Raw genomic sequence first — 21,259 nt, 5'->3', positions numbered from 1 at the left:
GGTCACTGCCCCTGCCCCGGTGAATCCCCCTCCATACAGCCCCCCCGGGTCACTGCCCCCCCCCGGTGAATCCCCCTCCATACAGCCCCCGGGTCACTGCCCCCCCGGTGAATCCCCCTCCATACAGCCCCCGGGTCACTGCTCCTCCACCGGTGAATCCCCCTCCATACAGCCCCCAGGTCACGGCCCCTCCCCCGGTGAATCCCCCTCTATACAGCCCCCAGGTCACTGCCCCCCCGGTGAATCCCCCTCTATACAGCCCCGGGTCACTGCCCCCCCAGTGAATCCCCCTCTATACAGCCCCGGGTCACTGCTCCTCCCCCGGTGAATCCCCCTCCATACAGCCCCCGGGTCACTGCTCCTCCCCCGGTGAATCTCCCTCCATACAGCCCCCGGGTCACTGCCCCTCCCCCGGTGAATCCCCCGGGTCACTGCCCCTTCCCCGGTGAATCCCCCTCTATACAGCCCCCGGGTCACTGCCCCTCCCCCGGTGAATCCCCCTCTATACAGCCCCCGGGTCACTGCCCCTCCCCCGGTGAATCCCCCTCTATACAGCCCCCGGGTCACTGCCCCTCCCCCGGTGAATCCCCCTCTATACAGCCCCCGGGTCACTGCTCCTCCCCCGGTGAATCCCCCTCCATACAGCCCCCGGGTTACTGCTCCTCCCCTGGTGAATCCCCCTCCATACAGCCCCCGGGTCACTGCCCCTCCCCCGGTGAAGCCCCCGGGTCACTGCCCCTTCCCCGGTGAATCCCCCTCTATACAGCCCCCGGGTCACTGCCCCTCCCCCGGTGAATCCCCCTCTATACAGCCCCCGGGTCACTGCCCCTCCCCCGGTGAATCCCCCTCTATACAGCCCCCGGGTCACTGCCCCTCCCCCGGTGAATCCCCCTCTATACAGCCCCCGGGTCACTGCCCCTCCCCCGGTGAATCCCCCTCTATACAGCCCCCGGGTCACTGCCCCTCCCCCGGTGAATCCCCCTCTATACAGCCCCCGGGTCACTGCCCCTCCCCCGGTGAATCCCCCTCTATACAGCCCCCGGGTCACTGCCCCTCCCCGGTGAATCCCCCTCTATACAGCCCCCGGGTCACAGCCCCTCCCCGGTGAATCCCCCTCCATACAGCCCCCGGGTCACTGCCCCTCCCCGGTGAATCCCCCTCTATACAGCCCCCGGGTCACTGCCCCTCCCCGGTGAATCCCCCTCTATACAGCCCCCGGGTCACTGCCCCTCCCCGGTGAATCCCCCTCCATACAGCCCCCGGGTCACAGCCCCTCCCCGGTGAATCCCCCTCTATACAGCCCCCGGGTCACAGCCCCTCCCCGGTGAATCCCCCTCTATACAGCCCCCGGGTCACTGCCCCTCCCCGGTGAATCCCCCTCCATACAGCCCCCGGGTCACAGCCCCTCCCCGGTGAATCCCCCTCTATACAGCCCCCGGGTCACAGCCCCTCCCCGGTGAATCCCCCTCTATACAGCCCCCGGGTCACAGCCCCTCCCCGGTGAATCCCCCTCCATACAGCCCCCGGGTCACTGCTCCTCCCCCGGTGAATCCCCCTCTATACAGCCCCCGGGTAACAGCCCCTCCCCGGTGAATCCCCCTCCATACAGCCCCGGGTCACAGCCCCTCCCCGGTGAATCCCCCTCTATACAGCCCCCGGGTCACAGCCCCTCCCCGGTGAATCCCCATCTATACAGCCCCCGGGTCACGGCCCCTCCACAGGTGAATCCCCCTTCATACAGCCCCGGGTCACTGCTCCTCCCCCGGTGAATCGCCCTCCATACAGCCCCCGGGTCACGGCCCCTCCCCCGGTGAATCCCCCTCTATACAGCCCCCGGATCACTGCTCCTCCCCCGGTGAATCCCCCTCCATACAGCCCCGGGTCACGGCCCCTCCCCCGGTGAATCCCCCTCCATACAGCCCCCGGGTCACGGCCCCTCCACAGGTGAATCCCCCTCCATACAGCCCCGGGTCACTGCTCCTCCCCCGGTGAATCCCCCTCCATACAGCCCCCCGGGTCACGGCCCCTCCCCCGGTGAATCCCCCTCTATACAGTCCCCGGGTCACTGCTCCTCCCCCGGTGAATCCCCCTCCATACAGCCCCGGGTCACGGCCCCTCCCCCGGTGAATCCCCCTCCATACAGCCCCGGGTCACTGCCCCTCCCCCGGTGAATCCCCCTCCATACAGCCCCGGGTCACTGCCCCTGCCCCGGTGAATCCCCCTCCATACAGCCCCCGGGTCACTGCCCCTCCCCCGGTGAATCCCCCTCCATACAGCCCCCGGTTCACTGCCCCCCCCGGTGAATTCCCCTCTATACAGCCCCCGGGTCACCGCCCCATCCCCCCGGTGAATCCCCCTCCATACAGTCCCCGGGTCACTGCCCCCCCCCGGTGAATCCCCCTCTATACAGCCCCAGGGTCACTGCCCCCCCCTGTGAATCCCCCTCTATACAGCCCTAGGGTCACTGCCCCCCCCCGGTGAATCCCCCTCTATACAGCCCCCGGGTCACTGCCCCCCCCGGAGAATCCCCCTCCATACAGCCCCCAGGTCACGGCCCCTCCCTCGGTGAATCCCCCTCCATACAGCCCCGGGTCACTGCTCCTCCCCCGGTGAATCCCCCTCCATACAGCCCCAGGGTCACGGCCCCTCCACAGGTGAATCCCCCTCCATACAGCCCCGGGTCACTGCTCCTCCCCCGGTGAATCCCCCTCCATACAGCCCCCGGGTCACTGCTCCTCCCCCGGTGAATCCCCCTCCATACAGCCCCGGGTCACGGCCCCTCCCCCGGTGAATCCCCCTCCATACAGCCCCGGGTCACTGCCCCTCCCCCGGTGAATCCCCCTCCATACAGCCCCGGGTCACTGCCCCTGCCCCGGTGAATCCCCCTCCATACAGCCCCCCCGGGTCACTGCCCCCCCCCGGTGAATCCCCCTCCATACAGCCCCCGGGTCACTGCCCCCCCGGTGAATCCCCCTCCATACAGCCCCCGGGTCACTGCTCCTCCCCCGGTGAATCCCCCTCCATACAGCCCCCAGGTCACGGCCCCTCCCCCGGTGAATCCCCCTCTATACAGCCCCCAGGTCACTGCCCCCCCGGTGAATCCCCCTCTATACAGCCCCGGGTCACTGCTCCTCCCCCGGTGAATCCCCCTCCATACAGCCCCCGGGTCACTGCTCCTCCCCCGGTGAATCTCCCTCCATACAGCCCCCGGGTCACTGCCCCTCCCCCGGTGAATCCCCCGGGTCACTGCCCCTTCCCCGGTGAATCCCCCTCTATACAGCCCCCGGGTCACTGCCCCTCCCCCGGTGAATCCCCCTCTATACAGCCCCCGGGTCACTGCCCCTCCCCCGGTGAATCCCCCTCTATACAGCCCCCGGGTCACTGCCCCTCCCCCGGTGAATCCCCCTCTATACAGCCCCCGGGTCACTGCTCCTCCCCCGGTGAATCCCCCTCCATACAGCCCCCGGGTTACTGCTCCTCCCCTGGTGAATCCCCCTCCATACAGCCCCCGGGTCACTGCCCCTCCCCCGGTGAAGCCCCCGGGTCACTGCCCCTTCCCCGGTGAATCCCCCTCTATACAGCCCCCGGGTCACTGCCCCTCCCCCGGTGAATCCCCCTCTATACAGCCCCCGGGTCACTGCCCCTCCCCGGTGAATCCCCCTCTATACAGCCCCCGGGTCACAGCCCCTCCCCGGTGAATCCCCCTCCATACAGCCCCCGGGTCACTGCTCCTCCCCCGGTGAATCCCCCTCTATACAGCCCCCGGGTCACAGCCCCTCCCCGGTGAATCCCCCTCCATACAGCCCCGGGTCACAGCCCCTCCCCGGTGAATCCCCCTCTATACAGCCCCCGGGTCACAGCCCCTCCCCGGTGAACCCCCCTCTATACAGCCCCCGGGTCACGGCCCCTCCACAGGTGAATCCCCCTTCATACAGCCCCGGGTCACTGCTCCTCCCCCGGTGAATCGCCCTCCATACAGCCCCCGGGTCACGGCCCCTCCCCCGGTGAATCCCCCTCTATACAGCCCCCGGATCACTGCTCCTCCCCCGGTGAATCCCCCTCCATACAGCCCCGGGTCACGGCCCCTCCCCCGGTGAATCCCCCTCCATACAGCCCCCGGGTCACGGCCCCTCCACAGGTGAATCCCCCTCCATACAGCCCCGGGTCACTGCTCCTCCCCCGGTGAATCCCCCTCCATACAGCCCCCGGGTCACGGCCCCTCCCCCGGTGAATCCCCCTCTATACAGTCCCCGGGTCACTGCTCCTCCCCCGGTGAATCCCCCTCCATACAGCCCCGGGTCACGGCCCCTCCCCCGGTGAATCCCCCTCCATACAGCCCCGGGTCACTGCCCCTCCCCCGGTGAATCCCCCTCCATACAGCCCCGGGTCACTGCCCCTGCCCCGGTGAATCCCCCTCCATACAGCCCCCGGGTCACTGCCCCTCCCCCGGTGAATCCCCCTCCATACAGCCCCCGGTTCACTGCCCCCCCCGGTGAATTCCCCTCTATACAGCCCCCGGGTCACCGCCCCATCCCCCCGGTGAATCCCCCTCCATACAGTCCCCGGGTCACTGCCCCCCCGGTGAATCCCCCTCTATACAGCCCCAGGGTCACTGCCCCCCCCGGTGAATCCCCCTCTATACAGCCCCAGGGTCACTGCCCCCCCCCGGTGAATCCCCCTCTATACAGCCCCCGGGTCACTGCCCCCCCCGGAGAATCCCCCTCCATACAGCCCCCGGGTCACTGCCCCCCCCCGGAGAATCCCCCTCTATACAGCCCCCGGGTCACTGCCCCATCCCCCCCGGTGATTCCCCCTCCATACAGCCCCCGGGTCACTGCCCGTCCCCGGTGAATCCCCCTCCATACAGCCCCCGGGTCACTGCCCGTCCCCGGTGAATCCCCCTCTATACAGCCCCCGGGTCATTGCCCCCCCCGGTGAATCCCCCTCCATACAGCCCCCGGGTCACTGCCCGTCCCCGGTGAATCCCCCTCCATACAGCCCCCGGGTCACTGCCCCTCCCCCGGTGAATCCCCCTCCCCCGGTGAATCCCCCTCCATACAGCCCCGGGTCACTGCCCCTCCCTCGGTGAATCCCCCTTCATACAGCCCCGGGTCACTGCCCCTCCCCCGGTGAATCCCCCTCCATACAGCCCCGGGTCACTGCCCCTCCCCCGGTGAATCCCCCTCCATACAGCCCCGGGTCACTGCCCCTCCCCCGGTGAATCCCCCTCCATACAGCCCCGGGTCACTGCCCCTCCCCCGGTGAATCCCCCTCCATACAGCCCCCAGGTCACGGCTCCTCCCCCGGTGAATCCCCCTCCATACAGCCCCCGGGTCACGGCCCCTCCCCCGGTGAATCCCCCTCCATACAGCCCCCAGGTCACGGCCCCTCCCTCGGTGAATCCCCCTCCATACAGCCCCGGGTCACTGCTCCTCCCCCGGTGAATCCCCCTCCATACAGCCCCAGGGTCACGGCCCCTCCACAGGTGAATCCCCCTCCATACAGCCCCGGGTCACTGCTCCTCCCCCGGTGAATCCCCCTCCATACAGCCCCCGGGTCACTGCTCCTCCCCCGGTGAATCCCCCTCCATACAGCCCCGGGTCACGGCCCCTCCCCCGGTGAATCCCCCTCCATACAGCCCCGGGTCACTGCCCCTCCCCCGGTGAATCCCCCTCCATACAGCCCCGGGTCACTGCCCCTGCCCCGGTGAATCCCCCTCCATACAGCCCCCCCGGGTCACTGCCCCCCCCCCGGTGAATCCCCCTCCATACAGCCCCCCCGGTGAATCCCCCTCCATACAGCCCCCGGGTCACTGCTCCTCCCCCGGTGAATCCCCCTCCATACAGCCCCCAGGTCACGGCCCCTCCCCCGGTGAATCCCCCTCTATACAGCCCCCAGGTCACTGCCCCCCCGGTGAATCCCCCTCTATACAGCCCCGGGTCACTGCCCCCCCAGTGAATCCCCCTCTATACAGCCCCGGGTCACTGCTCCTCCCCCGGTGAATCCCCCTCCATACAGCCCCCGGGTCACTGCTCCTCCCCCGGTGAATCTCCCTCCATACAGCCCCCGGGTCACTGCCCCTCCCCCGGTGAATCCCCCGGGTCACTGCCCCTTCCCCGGTGAATCCCCCTCTATACAGCCCCCGGGTCACTGCCCCTCCCCCGGTGAATCCCCCTCTATACAGCCCCCGGGTCACTGCCCCTCCCCCGGTGAATCCCCCTCTATACAGCCCCCGGGTCACTGCCCCTCCCCCGGTGAATCCCCCTCTATACAGCCCCCGGGTCACTGCTCCTATCCCGGTGAATCCCCCTCCATACAGCCCCCGGGTTACTGCTCCTCCCCTGGTGAATCCCCCTCCATACAGCCCCCGGGTCACTGCCCCTCCCCCGGTGAAGCCCCCGGGTCACTGCCCCTTCCCCGGTGAATCCCCCTCTATACAGCCCCCGGGTCACTGCCCCTCCCCCGGTGAATCCCCCTCTATACAGCCCCTGGGTCACTGCCCCTCCCCCGGTGAATCCCCCTCTATACAGCCCCCGGGTCACTGCCCCTCCCCCGGTGAATCCCCCTCTATACAGCCCCCGGGTCACTGCCCCTCCCCCGGTGAATCCCCCTCTATACAGCCCCCGGGTCACTGCCCCTCCCCCGGTGAATCCCCCTCTATACAGCCCCCGGGTCACTGCCCCTCCCCCGGTGAATCCCCCTCTATACAGCCCCCGGGTCACTGCCCCTCCCCCGGTGAATCCCCCTCTATACAGCCCCCGGGTCACTGCCCCTCCCCGGTGAATCCCCCTCTATACAGCCCCCGGGTCACAGCCCCTCCCCGGTGAATCCCCCTCCATACAGCACCCGGGTCACTGCCCCTCCCCGGTGAATCCCCCTCTATACAGCCCCCGGGTCACTGCCCCTCCCCGGTGAATCCCCCTCTATACAGCCCCCGGGTCACTGCCCCTCCCCGGTGAATCCCCCTCCATACAGCCCCCGGGTCACAGCCCCTCCCCGGTGAATCCCCCTCTATACAGCCCCCGGGTCACAGCCCCTCCCCGGTGAATCCCCCTCTATACAGCCCCCGGGTCACTGCCCCTCCCCGGTGAATCCCCCTCCATACAGCCCCCGGGTCACAGCCCCTCCCCGGTGAATCCCCCTCTATACAGCCCCCGGGTCACAGCCCCTCCCCGGTGAATCCCCCTCCATACAGCCCCCGGGTCACTGCTCCTCCCCCGGTGAATCCCCCTCTATACAGCCCCCGGGTCACAGCCCCTCCCCGGTGAATCCCCCTCCATACAGCCCCGGGTCACAGCCCCTCCCCGGTGAATCCCCCTCTATACAGCCCCCGGGTCACAGCCCCTCCCCGGTAAATCCCCCTCTATACAGCCCCCTGGGTCACTGCCCCTCCCCGGTGAATCCCCCTCCATACAGCCCCCAGGTCACGGCCCCTCCCCCGGTGAATCCCCCTCTATACAGCCCCCAGGTCACTGCCCCCCCGGTGAATCCCCCTCTATACAGCCCCGGGTCACTGCCCCCCCAGTGAATCCCCCTCTATACAGCCCCGGGTCACTGCTCCTCCCCCGGTGAATCTCCCTCCATACAGCCCCCGGGTCACTGCCCCTCCCCCGGTGAATCCCCCGGGTCACTGCCCCTTCCCCGGTGAATCCCCCTCTATACAGCCCCCGGGTCACTGCCCCTCCCCCGGTGAATCCCCCTCTATACAGCCCCCGGGTCACTGCCCCTCCCCCGGTGAATCCCCCTCTATACAGCCCCCGGGTCACTGCTCCTCCCCCGGTGAATCCCCCTCCATACAGCCCCCGGGTTACTGCTCCTCCCCTGGTGAATCCCCCTCCATACAGCCCCCGGGTCACTGCCCCTCCCCCGGTGAATCCCCCGGGTCACTGCCCCTTCCCCGGTGAATCCCCCTCTATACAGCCCCCGGGTCACTGCCCCTCCCCCGGTGAATCCCCCTCTATACAGCCCCCGGGTCACTGCCCCTCCCCCGGTGAATCCCCCTCTATACAGCCCCCGGGTCACTGCCCCTCCCCCGGTGAATCCCCCTCTATACAGCCCCCGGGTCACTGCCCCTCCCCCGGTGAATCCCCCTCTATACAGCCCCCGGGTCACTGCCCCTCCCCCGGTGAATCCCCCTCTATACAGCCCCCGGGTCACTGCCCCTCCCCCGGTGAATCCCCCTCTATACAGCCCCCGGGTCACTGCCCCTCCCCCGGTGAATCCCCCTCTATACAGCCCCCGGGTCACTGCCCCTGCCCCGGTGAATCCCCCTCCATACAGCCCCCGGGTCACTGCCCCTCCCCCGGTGAATCCCCCTCCATACAGCCCCCGGTTCACTGCCCCCCCCGGTGAATTCCCCTCTATACAGCCCCCGGGTCACCGCCCCATCCCCCCGGTGAATCCCCCTCCATACAGTCCCCGGGTCACTGCCCCCCCCGGTGAATCCCCCTCTATACAGCCCCAGGGTCACTGCCCCCCCCGGTGAATCCCCCTCTATACAGCCCCAGGGTCACTGCCCCCCCCCGGTGAATCCCCCTCTATACAGCCCCCGGGTCACTGCCCCCCCCGGAGAATCCCCCTCCATACAGCCCCCGGGTCACTGCCCCCCCCGGAGAATCCCCCTCTATACAGCCCCCGGGTCACTGCCCCATCCCCCCCCGGTGATTCCCCCTCCATACAGCCCCAGGGTCACTGCCCGTCCCCGGTGAATCCCCCTCCATACAGCCCCCGGGTCACTGCCCGTCCCCGGTGAATCCCCCTCTATACAGCCCCCGGGTCATTGCCCCCCCCGGTGAATCCCCCTCCATACAGCCCCCGGGTCACTGCCCGTCCCCGGTGAATCCCCCTCCATACAGCCCCCGGGTCACTGCCCCTCCCCCGGTGAATCCCCCTCCCCCGGTGAATCCCCCTCCCCCGGTGAATCCCCCTCCATACAGCCCCGGGTCACTGCCCCTCCCTCGGTGAATCCCCCTTCATACAGCCCCGGGTCACTGCCCCTCCCCCGGTGAATCCCCCTCCATACAGCCCCGGGTCACTGCCCCTCCCCCGGTGAATCCCCCTCCATACAGCCCCGGGTCACTGCCCCTCCCCCGGTGAATCCCCCTCCATACAGCCCCGGGTCACTGCCCCTCCCCCGGTGAATCCCCCTCCATACAGCCCCCGGGTCACGGCTCCTCCCCCGGTGAATCCCCCTCCATACAGCCCCCGGGTCACGGCCCCTCCCCCGGTGAATCCCCCTCCATACAGCCCCCAGGTCACGGCCCCTCCCTCGGTGAATCCCCCTCCATACAGCCCCGGGTCACTGCTCCTCCCCCGGTGAATCCCCCTCCATACAGCCCCAGGGTCACGGCCCCTCCACAGGTGAATCCCCCTCCATACAGCCCCGGGTCACTGCTCCTCCCCCGGTGAATCCCCCTCCATACAGCCCCCGGGTCACTGCTCCTCCCCCGGTGAATCCCCCTCCATACAGCCCCGGGTCACGGCCCCTCCCCCGGTGAATCCCCCTCCATACAGCCCCGGGTCACTGCCCCTCCCCCGGTGAATCCCCCTCCATACAGCCCCGGGTCACTGCCCCTGCCCCGGTGAATCCCCCTCCATACAGCCCCCCCGGGTCACTGCCCCCCCCCCGGTGAATCCCCCTCCATACAGCCCCCCCGGTGAATCCCCCTCCATACAGCCCCCGGGTCACTGCTCCTCCCCCGGTGAATCCCCCTCCATACAGCCCCCAGGTCACGGCCCCTCCCCCGGTGAATCCCCCTCTATACAGCCCCCAGGTCACTGCCCCCCCGGTGAATCCCCCTCTATACAGCCCCGGGTCACTGCCCCCCCAGTGAATCCCCCTCTATACAGCCCCGGGTCACTGCTCCTCCCCCGGTGAATCCCCCTCCATACAGCCCCCGGGTCACTGCTCCTCCCCCGGTGAATCTCCCTCCATACAGCCCCCGGGTCACTGCCCCTCCCCCGGTGAATCCCCCGGGTCACTGCCCCTTCCCCGGTGAATCCCCCTCTATACAGCCCCCGGGTCACTGCCCCTCCCCCGGTGAATCCCCCTCTATACAGCCCCCGGGTCACTGCCCCTCCCCCGGTGAATCCCCCTCTATACAGCCCCCGGGTCACTGCCCCTCCCCCGGTGAATCCCCCTCTATACAGCCCCCGGGTCACTGCTCCTCCCCCGGTGAATCCCCCTCCATACAGCCCCCGGGTTACTGCTCCTCCCCTGGTGAATCCCCCTCCATACAGCCCCCGGGTCACTGCCCCTCCCCCGGTGAAGCCCCCGGGTCACTGCCCCTTCCCCGGTGAATCCCCCTCTATACAGCCCCCGGGTCACTGCCCCTCCCCCGGTGAATCCCCCTCTATACAGCCCCTGGGTCACTGCCCCTCCCCCGGTGAATCCCCCTCTATACAGCCCCCGGGTCACTGCCCCTCCCCCGGTGAATCCCCCTCTATACAGCCCCCGGGTCACTGCCCCTCCCCCGGTGAATCCCCCTCTATACAGCCCCCGGGTCACTGCCCCTCCCCCGGTGAATCCCCCTCTATACAGCCCCCGGGTCACTGCCCCTCCCCCGGTGAATCCCCCTCTATACAGCCCCCGGGTCACTGCCCCTCCCCGGTGAATCCCCCTCTATACAGCCCCCGGGTCACAGCCCCTCCCCGGTGAATCCCCCTCCATACAGCACCCGGGTCACTGCCCCTCCCCGGTGAATCCCCCTCTATACAGCCCCCGGGTCACTGCCCCTCCCCGGTGAATCCCCCTCTATACAGCCCCCGGGTCACTGCCCCTCCCCGGTGAATCCCCCTCCATACAGCCCCCGGGTCACAGCCCCTCCCCGGTGAATCCCCCTCTATACAGCCCCCGGGTCACAGCCCCTCCCCGGTGAATCCCCCTCTATACAGCCCCCGGGTCACTGCCCCTCCCCGGTGAATCCCCCTCCATACAGCCCCCGGGTCACAGCCCCTCCCCGGTGAATCCCCCTCTATACAGCCCCCGGGTCACAGCCCCTCCCCGGTGAATCCCCCTCCATACAGCCCCCGGGTCACTGCTCCTCCCCCGGTGAATCCCCCTCTATACAGCCCCCGGGTCACAGCCCCTCCCCGGTGAATCCCCCTCCATACAGCCCCGGGTCACAGCCCCTCCCCGGTGAATCCCCCTCTATACAGCCCCCGGGTCACAGCCCCTCCCCGGTAAATCCCCCTCTATACAGCCCCCTGGGTCACTGCCCCTCCCCGGTGAATCCCCCTCCATACAGCCCCCAGGTCACGGCCCCTCCCCCGGTGAATCCCCCTCTATACAGCCCCCAGGTCACTGCCCCCCCGGTGAATCCCCCTCTATACAGCCCCGGGTCACTGCCCCCCCAGTGAATCCCCCTCTATACAGCCCCGGGTCACTGCTCCTCCCCCGGTGAATCTCCCTCCATACAGCCCCCGGGTCACTGCCCCTCCCCCGGTGAATCCCCCGGGTCACTGCCCCTTCCCCGGTGAATCCCCCTCTATACAGCCCCCGGGTCACTGCCCCTCCCCCGGTGAATCCCCCTCTATACAGCCCCCGGGTCACTGCCCCTCCCCCGGTGAATCCCCCTCTATACAGCCCCCGGGTCACTGCTCCTCCCCCGGTGAATCCCCCTCCATACAGCCCCCGGGTTACTGCTCCTCCCCTGGTGAATCCCCCTCCATACAGCCCCCGGGTCACTGCCCCTCCCCCGGTGAATCCCCCGGGTCACTGCCCCTTCCCCGGTGAATCCCCCTCTATACAGCCCCCGGGTCACTGCCCCTCCCCCGGTGAATCCCCCTCTATACAGCCCCCGGGTCACTGCCCCTCCCCCGGTGAATCCCCCTCTATACAGCCCCCGGGTCACTGCCCCTCCCCCGGTGAATCCCCCTCTATACAGCCCCCGGGTCACTGCCCCTCCCCCGGTGAATCCCCCTCTATACAGCCCCCGGGTCACTGCCCCTCCCCCGGTGAATCCCCCTCTATACAGCCCCCGGGTCACTGCCCCTCCCCCGGTGAATCCCCCTCTATACAGCCCCCGGGTCACTGCCCCTCCCCCGGTGAATCCCCCTCTATACAGCCCCCGGGTCACTGCCCCTCCCCCGGTGAATCCCCCTCTATACAGCCCCCGGGTCACTGCCCCTCCCCCGGTGAATCCCCCTCTATACAGCCCCCGGGTCACTGCCCCTCCCCCGGTGAATCCCCCTCTATACAGCCCCCGGGTCACTGCCCCTCCCCCGGTGAATCCCCCTCTATACAGCCCCCGGGTCACTGCCCCTCCCCCGGTGAATCCCCCTCTATACAGCCCCCGGGTCACAGCCCCTCCCCGGTGAATCCCCCTCCATACAGCCCCGGGTCACAGCCCCTCCCCGGTGAATCCCCCTCTATACAGCCCCCGGGTCACAGCCCCTCCCCGGTAAATCCCCCTCTATACAGCCCCCTGGGTCACTGCCCCTCCCCGGTGAATCCCCCTCCATACAGCCCCCGGGTCACAGCCCCTCCCCGGTAAATCCCCCTCTATACAGCCCCCTGGGTCACTGCCCCTCCCCGGTGAATCCCCCTCCATACAGCCCCCGGGTCACAGCCCCTCCCCGGTGAATCACCCTCTATACAGCCCCCGGGTCACAGCCCCTCCCCGGTGAATCCCCCTCTATACAGCCCCCGGGTCACAGCCCCTCCCCGGTGAATCCCCCTCTATACAGCCCCCGGGTCACAGCCCCTCCCCGGTGAATCCCCCTCTATACAGCCCCCTGGGTCACTGCCCCTCCCCGGTGAATCCCCCTCCATACAGCCCCCGGGTCACAGCCCCTCCCCGGTGAATCCCCCTCTATACAGCCCCCGGGTCACAGCTCCTCCCCGGTGAATCCCCCTCCATACAGCCCCGGGTCACAGCCCCTCCCCGGTGAATCCCCCTCCATACAGCCCCCGGGTCACAGCCCCTCCCCGGTGAATCCCCCTCTATACAGCCCCCGGGTCACAGCCCCTCCCCGGTGAATCCCCCTCCATACAGCCCCCGGGTCACAGCCCCTCCCCGGTGAATCCCCCTCCATACAGCCCCCGGGTCACAGCCCCTCCCCGGTGAATCCCCCTCCATACAGCCCCCGGGTCACAGCCCCTCCCCGGTGAATCCCCCTCCATACAGCCCCCGGGTCACAGCCCCTCCCCGGTGAATCCCCCTCTATACAGCCCCCTGGGTCACTGCCCCTCCCCGGTGAATCCCCCTCCATACAGCCCCCGGGTCACAGCCCCTCCCCGGTGAATCCCCCTCTATACAGCCCCCGGGTCACAGCCCCTCCCCGGTGAATCCCCCTCTATACAGCCCCCTGGGTCACTGCCCCTCCCCGGTGAATCCCCCTCTATACAGCCCCCTGGGTCACTGCCCCTCCCCGGTGAATCCCCCTCTATACAGCCCCCTGGGTCACTGCCCCTCCCCGGTGAATCCCCCTCTATACAGCCCCCGGGTCACAGCCCCTCCCCGGTGAATCCCCCTCTATACAGCCCCCTGGGTCACAGCCCCTCCCCGGTGAATCCCCCTCTATACAGCCCCCTGGGTCACTGCCCCTCCCCGGTGAATCCCCCTCCATACAGCCCCCGGGTCACAGCCCCTCCTCGGTGAATCCCCCTCTATACAGCCCCCGGGTCACTGCCCCCCCCGGTGAATCCCCCTCTATACAGCCCCCGGGTCACAGCCCCTCCTCGGTGAATCCCCCTCCATACAGCCCCCGGGTCACAGCCCCTCCTCGGTGAATCCCCCTCTATACAGCCCCCGGGTCACAGCCCCTCCCCGGTGAATCCCCCTCTATACAGCCCCCTGGGTCACAGTCCCTCCCCGGTGAATCCCCCTCTATACAGCCCCCTGGGTCACTGCCCCTCCCCGGTGAATCCCCCTCTATACAGCCCCCGGGTCACAGCCCCTCCCCGGTGAATCCCCCTCTATACAGCCCCCCGGGTCACAGCCCCTCCCCGGTGAATCCCCCTCTATACAGCCCCCCGGGTCACAGCCCCTCCCCGGTGAATCCCCCTCTATACAGCCCCCCGGGTCACTGCCCCTCCCCGGTGAATCCCCCTCTATACAGCCCCCGGGTCACAGCCCCTCCCCGGTGAATCCCCCTCTATACAGCCCCCGGGTCACAGCCCCTCCCCGGTGAATCACCCTCTATACAGCCCCCGGGTCACAGCCCCTCCCCGGTGAATCCCCCTCTATACAGCCCCCGGGTCACAGCCCCTCCCCGGTGAATCCCCCTCTATACAGCCCCCGGGTCACAGCCCCTCCCCGGTGAATCCCCCTCTATACAGCCCCCTGGGTCACTGCCCCTCCCCGGTGAATCCCCCTCCATACAGCCCCCGGGTCACAGCCCCTCCCCGGTGAATCCCCCTCTATACAGCCCCCGGGTCACAGCTCCTCCCCGGTGAATCCCCCTCCATACAGCCCCGGGTCACAGCCCCTCCCCGGTGAATCCCCCTCCATACAGCCCCCGGGTCACAGCCCCTCCCCGGTGAATCCCCCTCTATACAGCCCCCGGGTCACAGCCCCTCCCCGGTGAATCCCCCTCCATACAGCCCCCGGGTCACAGCCCCTCCCCGGTGAATCCCCCTCCATACAGCCCCCGGGTCACAGCCCCTCCCCGGTGAATCCCCCTCCATACAGCCCCCGGGTCACAGCCCCTCCCCGGTGAATCCCCCTCCATACAGCCCCCGGGTCACAGCCCCTCCCCGGTGAATCCCCCTCTATACAGCCCCCTGGGTCACTGCCCCTCCCCGGTGAATCCCCCTCCATACAGCCCCCGGGTCACAGCCCCTCCCCGGTGAATCCCCCTCTATACAGCCCCCGGGTCACAGCCCCTCCCCGGTGAATCCCCCTCTATACAGCCCCCTGGGTCACTGCCCCTCCCCGGTGAATCCCCCTCTATACAGCCCCCTGGGTCACTGCCCCTCCCCGGTGAATCCCCCTCTATACAGCCCCCTGGGTCACTGCCCCTCCCCGGTGAATCCCCCTCTATACAGCCCCCGGGTCACAGCCCCTCCCCGGTGAATCCCCCTCTATACAGCCCCCTGGGTCACAGCCCCTCCCCGGTGAATCCCCCTCTATACAGCCCCCTGGGTCACTGCCCCTCCCCGGTGAATCCCCCTCCATACAGCCCCCGGGTCACAGCCCCTCCTCGGTGAATCCCCCTCTATACAGCCCCCGGGTCACTGCCCCCCCCGGTGAATCCCCCTCTATACAGCCCCCGGGTCACAGCCCCTCCTCGGTGAATCCCCCTCCATACAGCCCCCGGGTCACAGCCCCTCCTCGGTGAATCCCCCTCTATACAGCCCCCGGGTCACAGCCCCTCCCCGGTGAATCCCCCTCTATACAGCCCCCTGGGTCACAGTCCCTCCCCGGTGAATCCCCCTCTATACAGCCCCCTGGGTCACTGCCCCTCCCCGGTGAATCCCCCTCTATACAGCCCCCGGGTCACAGCCCCTCCCCGGTGAATCCCCCTCTATACAGCCCCCTGGGTCACAGCCCCTCCCCGGTGAATCCCCCTCTATACAGCCCCCCGGGTCACAGCCCCTCCCCGGTGAATCCCCCTCTATACAGCCCCCTGGGTCACTGCCCCTCCCCGGTGAATCCCCCTCTATACAGCCCCCGGGTCACAGCCCCTCCCCGGTGAATCCCCCTCTATACAGCCCCCTGGGTCACAGCCCCTCCCCGGTGAATCCCCCTCTATACAGCCCCCTGGGTCACTGCCCCTCCCCGGTGAATCCCCCTCTATACAGCCCCCGGGTCACAGCCCCTCCCCGGTGAATCCCCCTCTATACAGCCCCCTGGGTCACAGCCCCTCCCCGGTGAATCCCCCTCTATACAGCCCCCTGGGTCACTGCCCCTCCCCGGTGAATCCCCCTCCATACAGCCCCCGGGTCACAGCCCCTCCCCGGTGAATCCCCCTCCATACAGCCCCCGGGTCACAGCCCCTCCCCCTCTATACAGCCCCCGGGTCACTGCCTCCCGGTTCTCTCGGTGGAGCATTATGTCGCCCCCTCCGCAGCCCCCGGTTACCCCCAGTTCGGGACGTGCGCCTCGTAGTCCCAGTACTCGCGGCTCCTCAGGCTGTTCACGTCGGCGTACACACGGGCTCTGCTCCCGGCCTGCGGGCCCGGCATGGCGGCGGCGGGGGGTCTGGAGCTCAGGCCCCGCGGCCCCGGGATAGGGAGGCGGCGGGAGGCCGCTCGCAGGAGGAGAGGGGCGGCCACACACAGCAAAGCCAGGCCGGGCCGGGATCACAGGCTTCCGGGACTGACTGGGAGGAAAGGACGAGCGGCGCCTCCAGAGCGCAGCGACCCCTGCAGGCCGGAGGAAGCCAGCGCCGCTGAGCTACAGGCTGCTCCACCGCTCACTCTGCCCCGCACCCCCAACATCCTGCACCCCCCAACCCCAACATCCTGCACCCCCAACATCCTGCGCCCCCAACCCCCAACATCCTGCACCCCCCAACCTCAACATCCTGCGCCCCCCAACATCCTGAGCCCCCCAACATCCTGCACCCCCCAACCCCAACATCCTGCGCCCCAACATCCTGCACCCCTCCAACCCCAACATCCTGCGCCCCAACCCCCAACATCCTGCACCCCCAACCCCAACATCCTGCTTACCCCAACATCCTGCACCCCCAACCCCAACATCCTGCTTACCCCAACATCCTGTGCCCCCCAACATCCTGCACCCCTCCAACCCCAACATCCTGCACCCCCAAACCCCAACATCCTGCACCCCCAACATCCTGCGCCCCCCAACATCCTGCACCCCCAACCCCAATATCCTGCGCCCCCCAACATCCTCCGCCCCCCCAACCCCAACATCCTGCGCACCCCAACATCCTGCGCCCTCCAACATCCTGCTCCCCCAACATCCTGCACCCCTCCAACCCCAACATCCTGCGCCCCCCAACATCCTGCGCACCCAACCCCAACATCCTGCGCCCCCCAACCCCACCATCCTGCGCCCACAACCCCCAACATCCTGCGCACCCCAACATCCTGTGCCCACAACCCCAACATCCTGCGCCCCTTAACCCCAACATCCTGCGCCCACAACTCCCAACATCCTGCGCCCCCCAACTTCCTGCGCCCACAACCCCCAACATCCTGCGCCCACATCCCCCAACATCCTGCGGCCCACATCCCCCAACATCCTGCGCCCACAACCCCCAACATCCTGCACCCCCAACATCCTGTGCCCCCCAACATCCTGCACCCCTCCAACCCCAACATCCTGCACCCCCACCCCCCAACATCCTGCACCCCCAACATCCTGCGCCCCCCAACCCCAATATCCTGCGCCCCCCCAACATCCTCCGCCCCCCAACATCCTCCGCCCCACAACCCCAACATCCTGCGCACCCCAACATCCTGCACCCTCCAACATCCTGTGCCCCCAACATCCTGCACCCCTCCAACCCCAACATCCTGCGCCCCCCAACATCCTGCGCACCCAACCCCAACATCCTGCGCCCACAACCACCAACATCCTGCGCCCCCCAACCCCAACATCCTGCACCCACAACCACCAACATCCTGCACCCCTCCAACCCCAACATCCTGCACCCCCAACATCCTGCGCCCCCCAACATCCTGCGCCCCCCCAACCCCAATATCCTGCGCCCCCCAACATCCTCCGCCCCCAACCCCAACATCCTGCGCACCCCAACATCCTGCACCCTCCAACATCCTGCGCCCCCAACATCCTGCACCCCTCCAACCCCAACATCCTGCGCACCCAACCCCACCATCCTGCGCCCACAACCCCCAACATCCTGCGCACCCCAACATCCTGTGCCCACAACCCCAACATCTTGCGCCCCCCAACATCCTGCGCCCCCCAACATCCTGCGCCCACAACTCCCAACATCCTGCGCCCCCCAACTTCCTGCGCCCACAACCCCCAACATCTTGCGCCCACAACCCCCAACATCCTGCGGCCCACATCCCCCAACATCCTGCGCCCACAACCCCCAACCCCAACATCCTGCGGCCCCCAACATCCTGCGCCCACAAACCCCAACATCCTGCGCCCCTCCAACATCCTGCACCCCCCAACATCCTGAGCCCCCCAACATCCTGCGCCCCCCACATCCCCCAACATCCTGCACCCCCCACATCCCCCAACATCCTGCGAACCCCCTACATCCCCCTACATCTTGCGGCCCCTCATCCCCCAACATCCTGCGCCTCCAACATCCTGCGCCCACAACCCCCAACATCCTGCGCCCCCAAACATCCTGCGCCCCCCGTCATCCCCAACATCCTGCGCCCCCCCAACCCCCTGCACCCCCACCTTGCGGTCCCCCATCCCCCAACATCCTGCGGCCCCCAACCCCCTGAACCCCCCAACATCCTGCGCCCCCAACCCCTACATCCTGCGCCCCCAACATCCTCCGCCCCCCAACCCCAACATCCTGCGCACCCCAACATCCTGCGCCCCCAACATCCTGCGCCCCCCAACATCCTGCGCCCCCAACCCCTACATCCTGCGCCCCCAACATCCTCTGCCCCCCAACCCCCTGAACCCCCCAACATCCTGCGCCCCCAACCCCTACATCCTGCGCCCCCAACATCCTCCGCCCCCCAACCCCAACATCCTGCGCACCCCAACATCCTGCGCCCCCAACATCCTGCACCCCTCAACATCCTGCGCCCCCCAACATCCTGCACCCCCAACCCCAACATCCTGCGCACCCCAACATCCTGCGCCCCCCCAACATCCTGCGCCCCCCCAACATCCTGAGCCCACCATCCCCCAACATCCTGCGCCCCCAACGTCCTGTGCCCCCCACATCCCCCAACACCCTGCGCCCCCCCGTCACCCCCCAACCCCCTGCACCCCCACCTTGCGGCCCCCCATCCCCCAACATCCTGCGCCCCCCAACATCCAGCGCCCCATCTTGCGCCCCCCCAACATCCTGAGCCCCCCCAACATCCAGCGCCCCCCCAACATCCTGAGCCCCCCCAACATCCTGCGCCCACAACATCCTATACCCCCATCCCCCAACATCCTGCGCCCCCCATCCCCCAACGTCCTGCTCCCCCAACATCCTGCGTCCCCCGTCATCCCCCAACATCCTGCGCCCCTCAACCCCCTGCACCCCCACATCCCCCAACATCCTGCGCCCCCCGAACATCCTGAGCCCCCCCAACATCCTGTGCCCCCCAATATCCTCCAATTTTGTTTCCTTTTTGGGGCGGGGTTATGTATGGAAATTCCGCTCTATTGGGGGCGGGGTTATGTATGGAAATTCTGCTCTCTTGAGGGCGGGGTTATGTATGAAAATTCCGCTCTATTGGGGGCGGGGTTATGTATGGAAATTCTGCTCTCTTGAGGGCGGGGTTATGTATGGAAATTCCGCTCTCTTGGGGGCGGGGTTATGTATGGAAAAGTTCGCTCTCTTGAGGGCGGGGTTATGTATGGAAATTCCGCTCTCTTGGGGGCGGGGTTAGCTCATTACTCGCCGTGCAGTGATGGAGATTTAGAGCGGAGGAGGCGTCACGTGATCCGTCTCCCTGGAGACGCGGAGTGTCAGCCTGACGACCATGGCGGAGACGGACGCCGAGAGTGTGAGGACCGAGTCCGGGGCCGGGGAGGAGCCGCACCTGAGCGAGCTGAGCCCCGAGCAAGTGCGTGGACTGCTCCGGGACACCGGGTACTGCGACACGTGCACTCAGCGCCCTGTACACCCCCCCCCCGTATATATGCACACCCCTGTATATATATGTACACCCCCCTGTATATATATGCACACACCCCTGTATATATATATGCACACACCCCTGTATATATATATGCACACCCCCCTGTATATATATGTACACACCCCTGTATATATATATGCACACCCCCCTGTATATATATGCACACACCCCTGTATATGTATGCACACCCCCCTGTATATATATATGCACACCCCCCTGTATATGTATGTACACCCCCCTGTATATATATATATATATGCACACCCCCCTGTATATATATGCACACACCCCTGTATATGTATGTACACCCCCCTGTGTATATATATATATATATATATATATATATATATATATGTACACCCCCCCTGTATATGTATGTACACCCCTCCCCGTATATATGCACACCCCTGTATATATATGTACCCCCCCTGTGTGTATGTATATATATATATATATATATATATATATATATGTACATGTACACCCCCCCTGTGTGTGTATATATATATATATATATATATATATATATATATATATATATATATATATATATATATATACATGTACTCCCCCCGTGTGTATGTGTATATATATATATATGTGTGTGTACACCCATCCCCGTGTATATATATGTACACCCATCCCCGTGTATATATATGTACACCCCTCCCCGTGTATATATATGTACACCCCTCCCCGTGTATGTATATATATATATATATATATATATATATATATATATATATGCACACCCCTCCGTATACATGTGTACATTATATATATATATATATATATATATATATATATATATATATATATATATATATATATATATATATATATATATATATATATATATATATATATATATATATATATATATGGGATGTACACATGTATACGGAGGGGTGTACATATATATATATATACACAGTACAGACCAAAAGTTTGGACCTACTTAAGAAAAAAGTGTGAAACCACTGAAAATATGTCTTATATTCTAGGGTCTTCACAGTAGCCACCTTTTGCTTTGATGACTGCTTTGCACACTCTTGGCATTCTCTTGATGAGCTTCAAGAGGTCGTCACCGGAAATGGTCTTCCAACAATCTTGAAGGAGTTCCCAGAGATGCTTAGCACTTGTTGGCCCTTTTGCCTTCGCTCTGCGGTCCAGCTCACCCCAAACCATCTCGATTGGGTTCAGGTCTGGTGACTGTGGAGGCCAGGTCATCTGGCGTAGCCCCCCATCACTCTCCTTCTTGGTCAAATAGCCCTTACACAGCCTGGAGGTGTTTGGGGTCATTGTCCTGTTGAAAAATAAATGGTGGTCCAACTAAACGCAAACCGGATGGAATAGCATGCCGCTGCAAGATGCTGTGGTAGCCATGCTGGTTCAGTATGCCTTCAATTTTGAATAAATCCCCAACAGTGTCACCAGCAAAGCCCCCCCACACCATCACACCTCCTCCTCCTCCTCCTCCATGCTTCACGGTGGGAACCAGGCATGTAGAGTCCATCCATTCACCTTTTCTGCTTCGCACAATGACAC

At 65.9% G+C, this 21,259-nt stretch overlaps 1 protein-coding gene across 4 annotated transcripts in view; it reads left to right on the top strand.

The window, feature by feature from the left end:
• The first annotated feature begins 19,461 nt into the window (after positions 1–19,461).
• The window catches only part of CFAP263 (cilia and flagella associated protein 263), a 34,156-nt gene continuing 32,358 nt past the window's right edge, over positions 19,462–21,259 (top strand). Inside the window, exon 1 of one of the 4 annotated variants that reach the window (XM_073659813.1) lies at positions 19,462–19,662. In XM_073659813.1, coding sequence (XP_073515914.1) covers positions 19,553–19,662 — 110 coding nt within the window. In that variant the 5' untranslated portion in view covers positions 19,462–19,552. The remainder of the gene's footprint in view (positions 19,663–21,259) is intronic. The other 3 variants (XM_073659812.1, XM_073659815.1, XM_073659814.1) reach the window with 3 other exon arrangements.

Source organism: Phyllobates terribilis, unplaced genomic scaffold (assembly GCF_046119375.1).
Source record: "Phyllobates terribilis strain yellow unplaced genomic scaffold, ASM4611937v1 Scaffold_14__1_contigs__length_39327217, whole genome shotgun sequence".
NCBI classification, from domain to species: domain Eukaryota; kingdom Metazoa; phylum Chordata; class Amphibia; order Anura; family Dendrobatidae; genus Phyllobates; species Phyllobates terribilis.
Note: the sequence above shows the minus strand (reverse complement) of the source record. Positions and strands in the feature narration are given on the sequence as shown.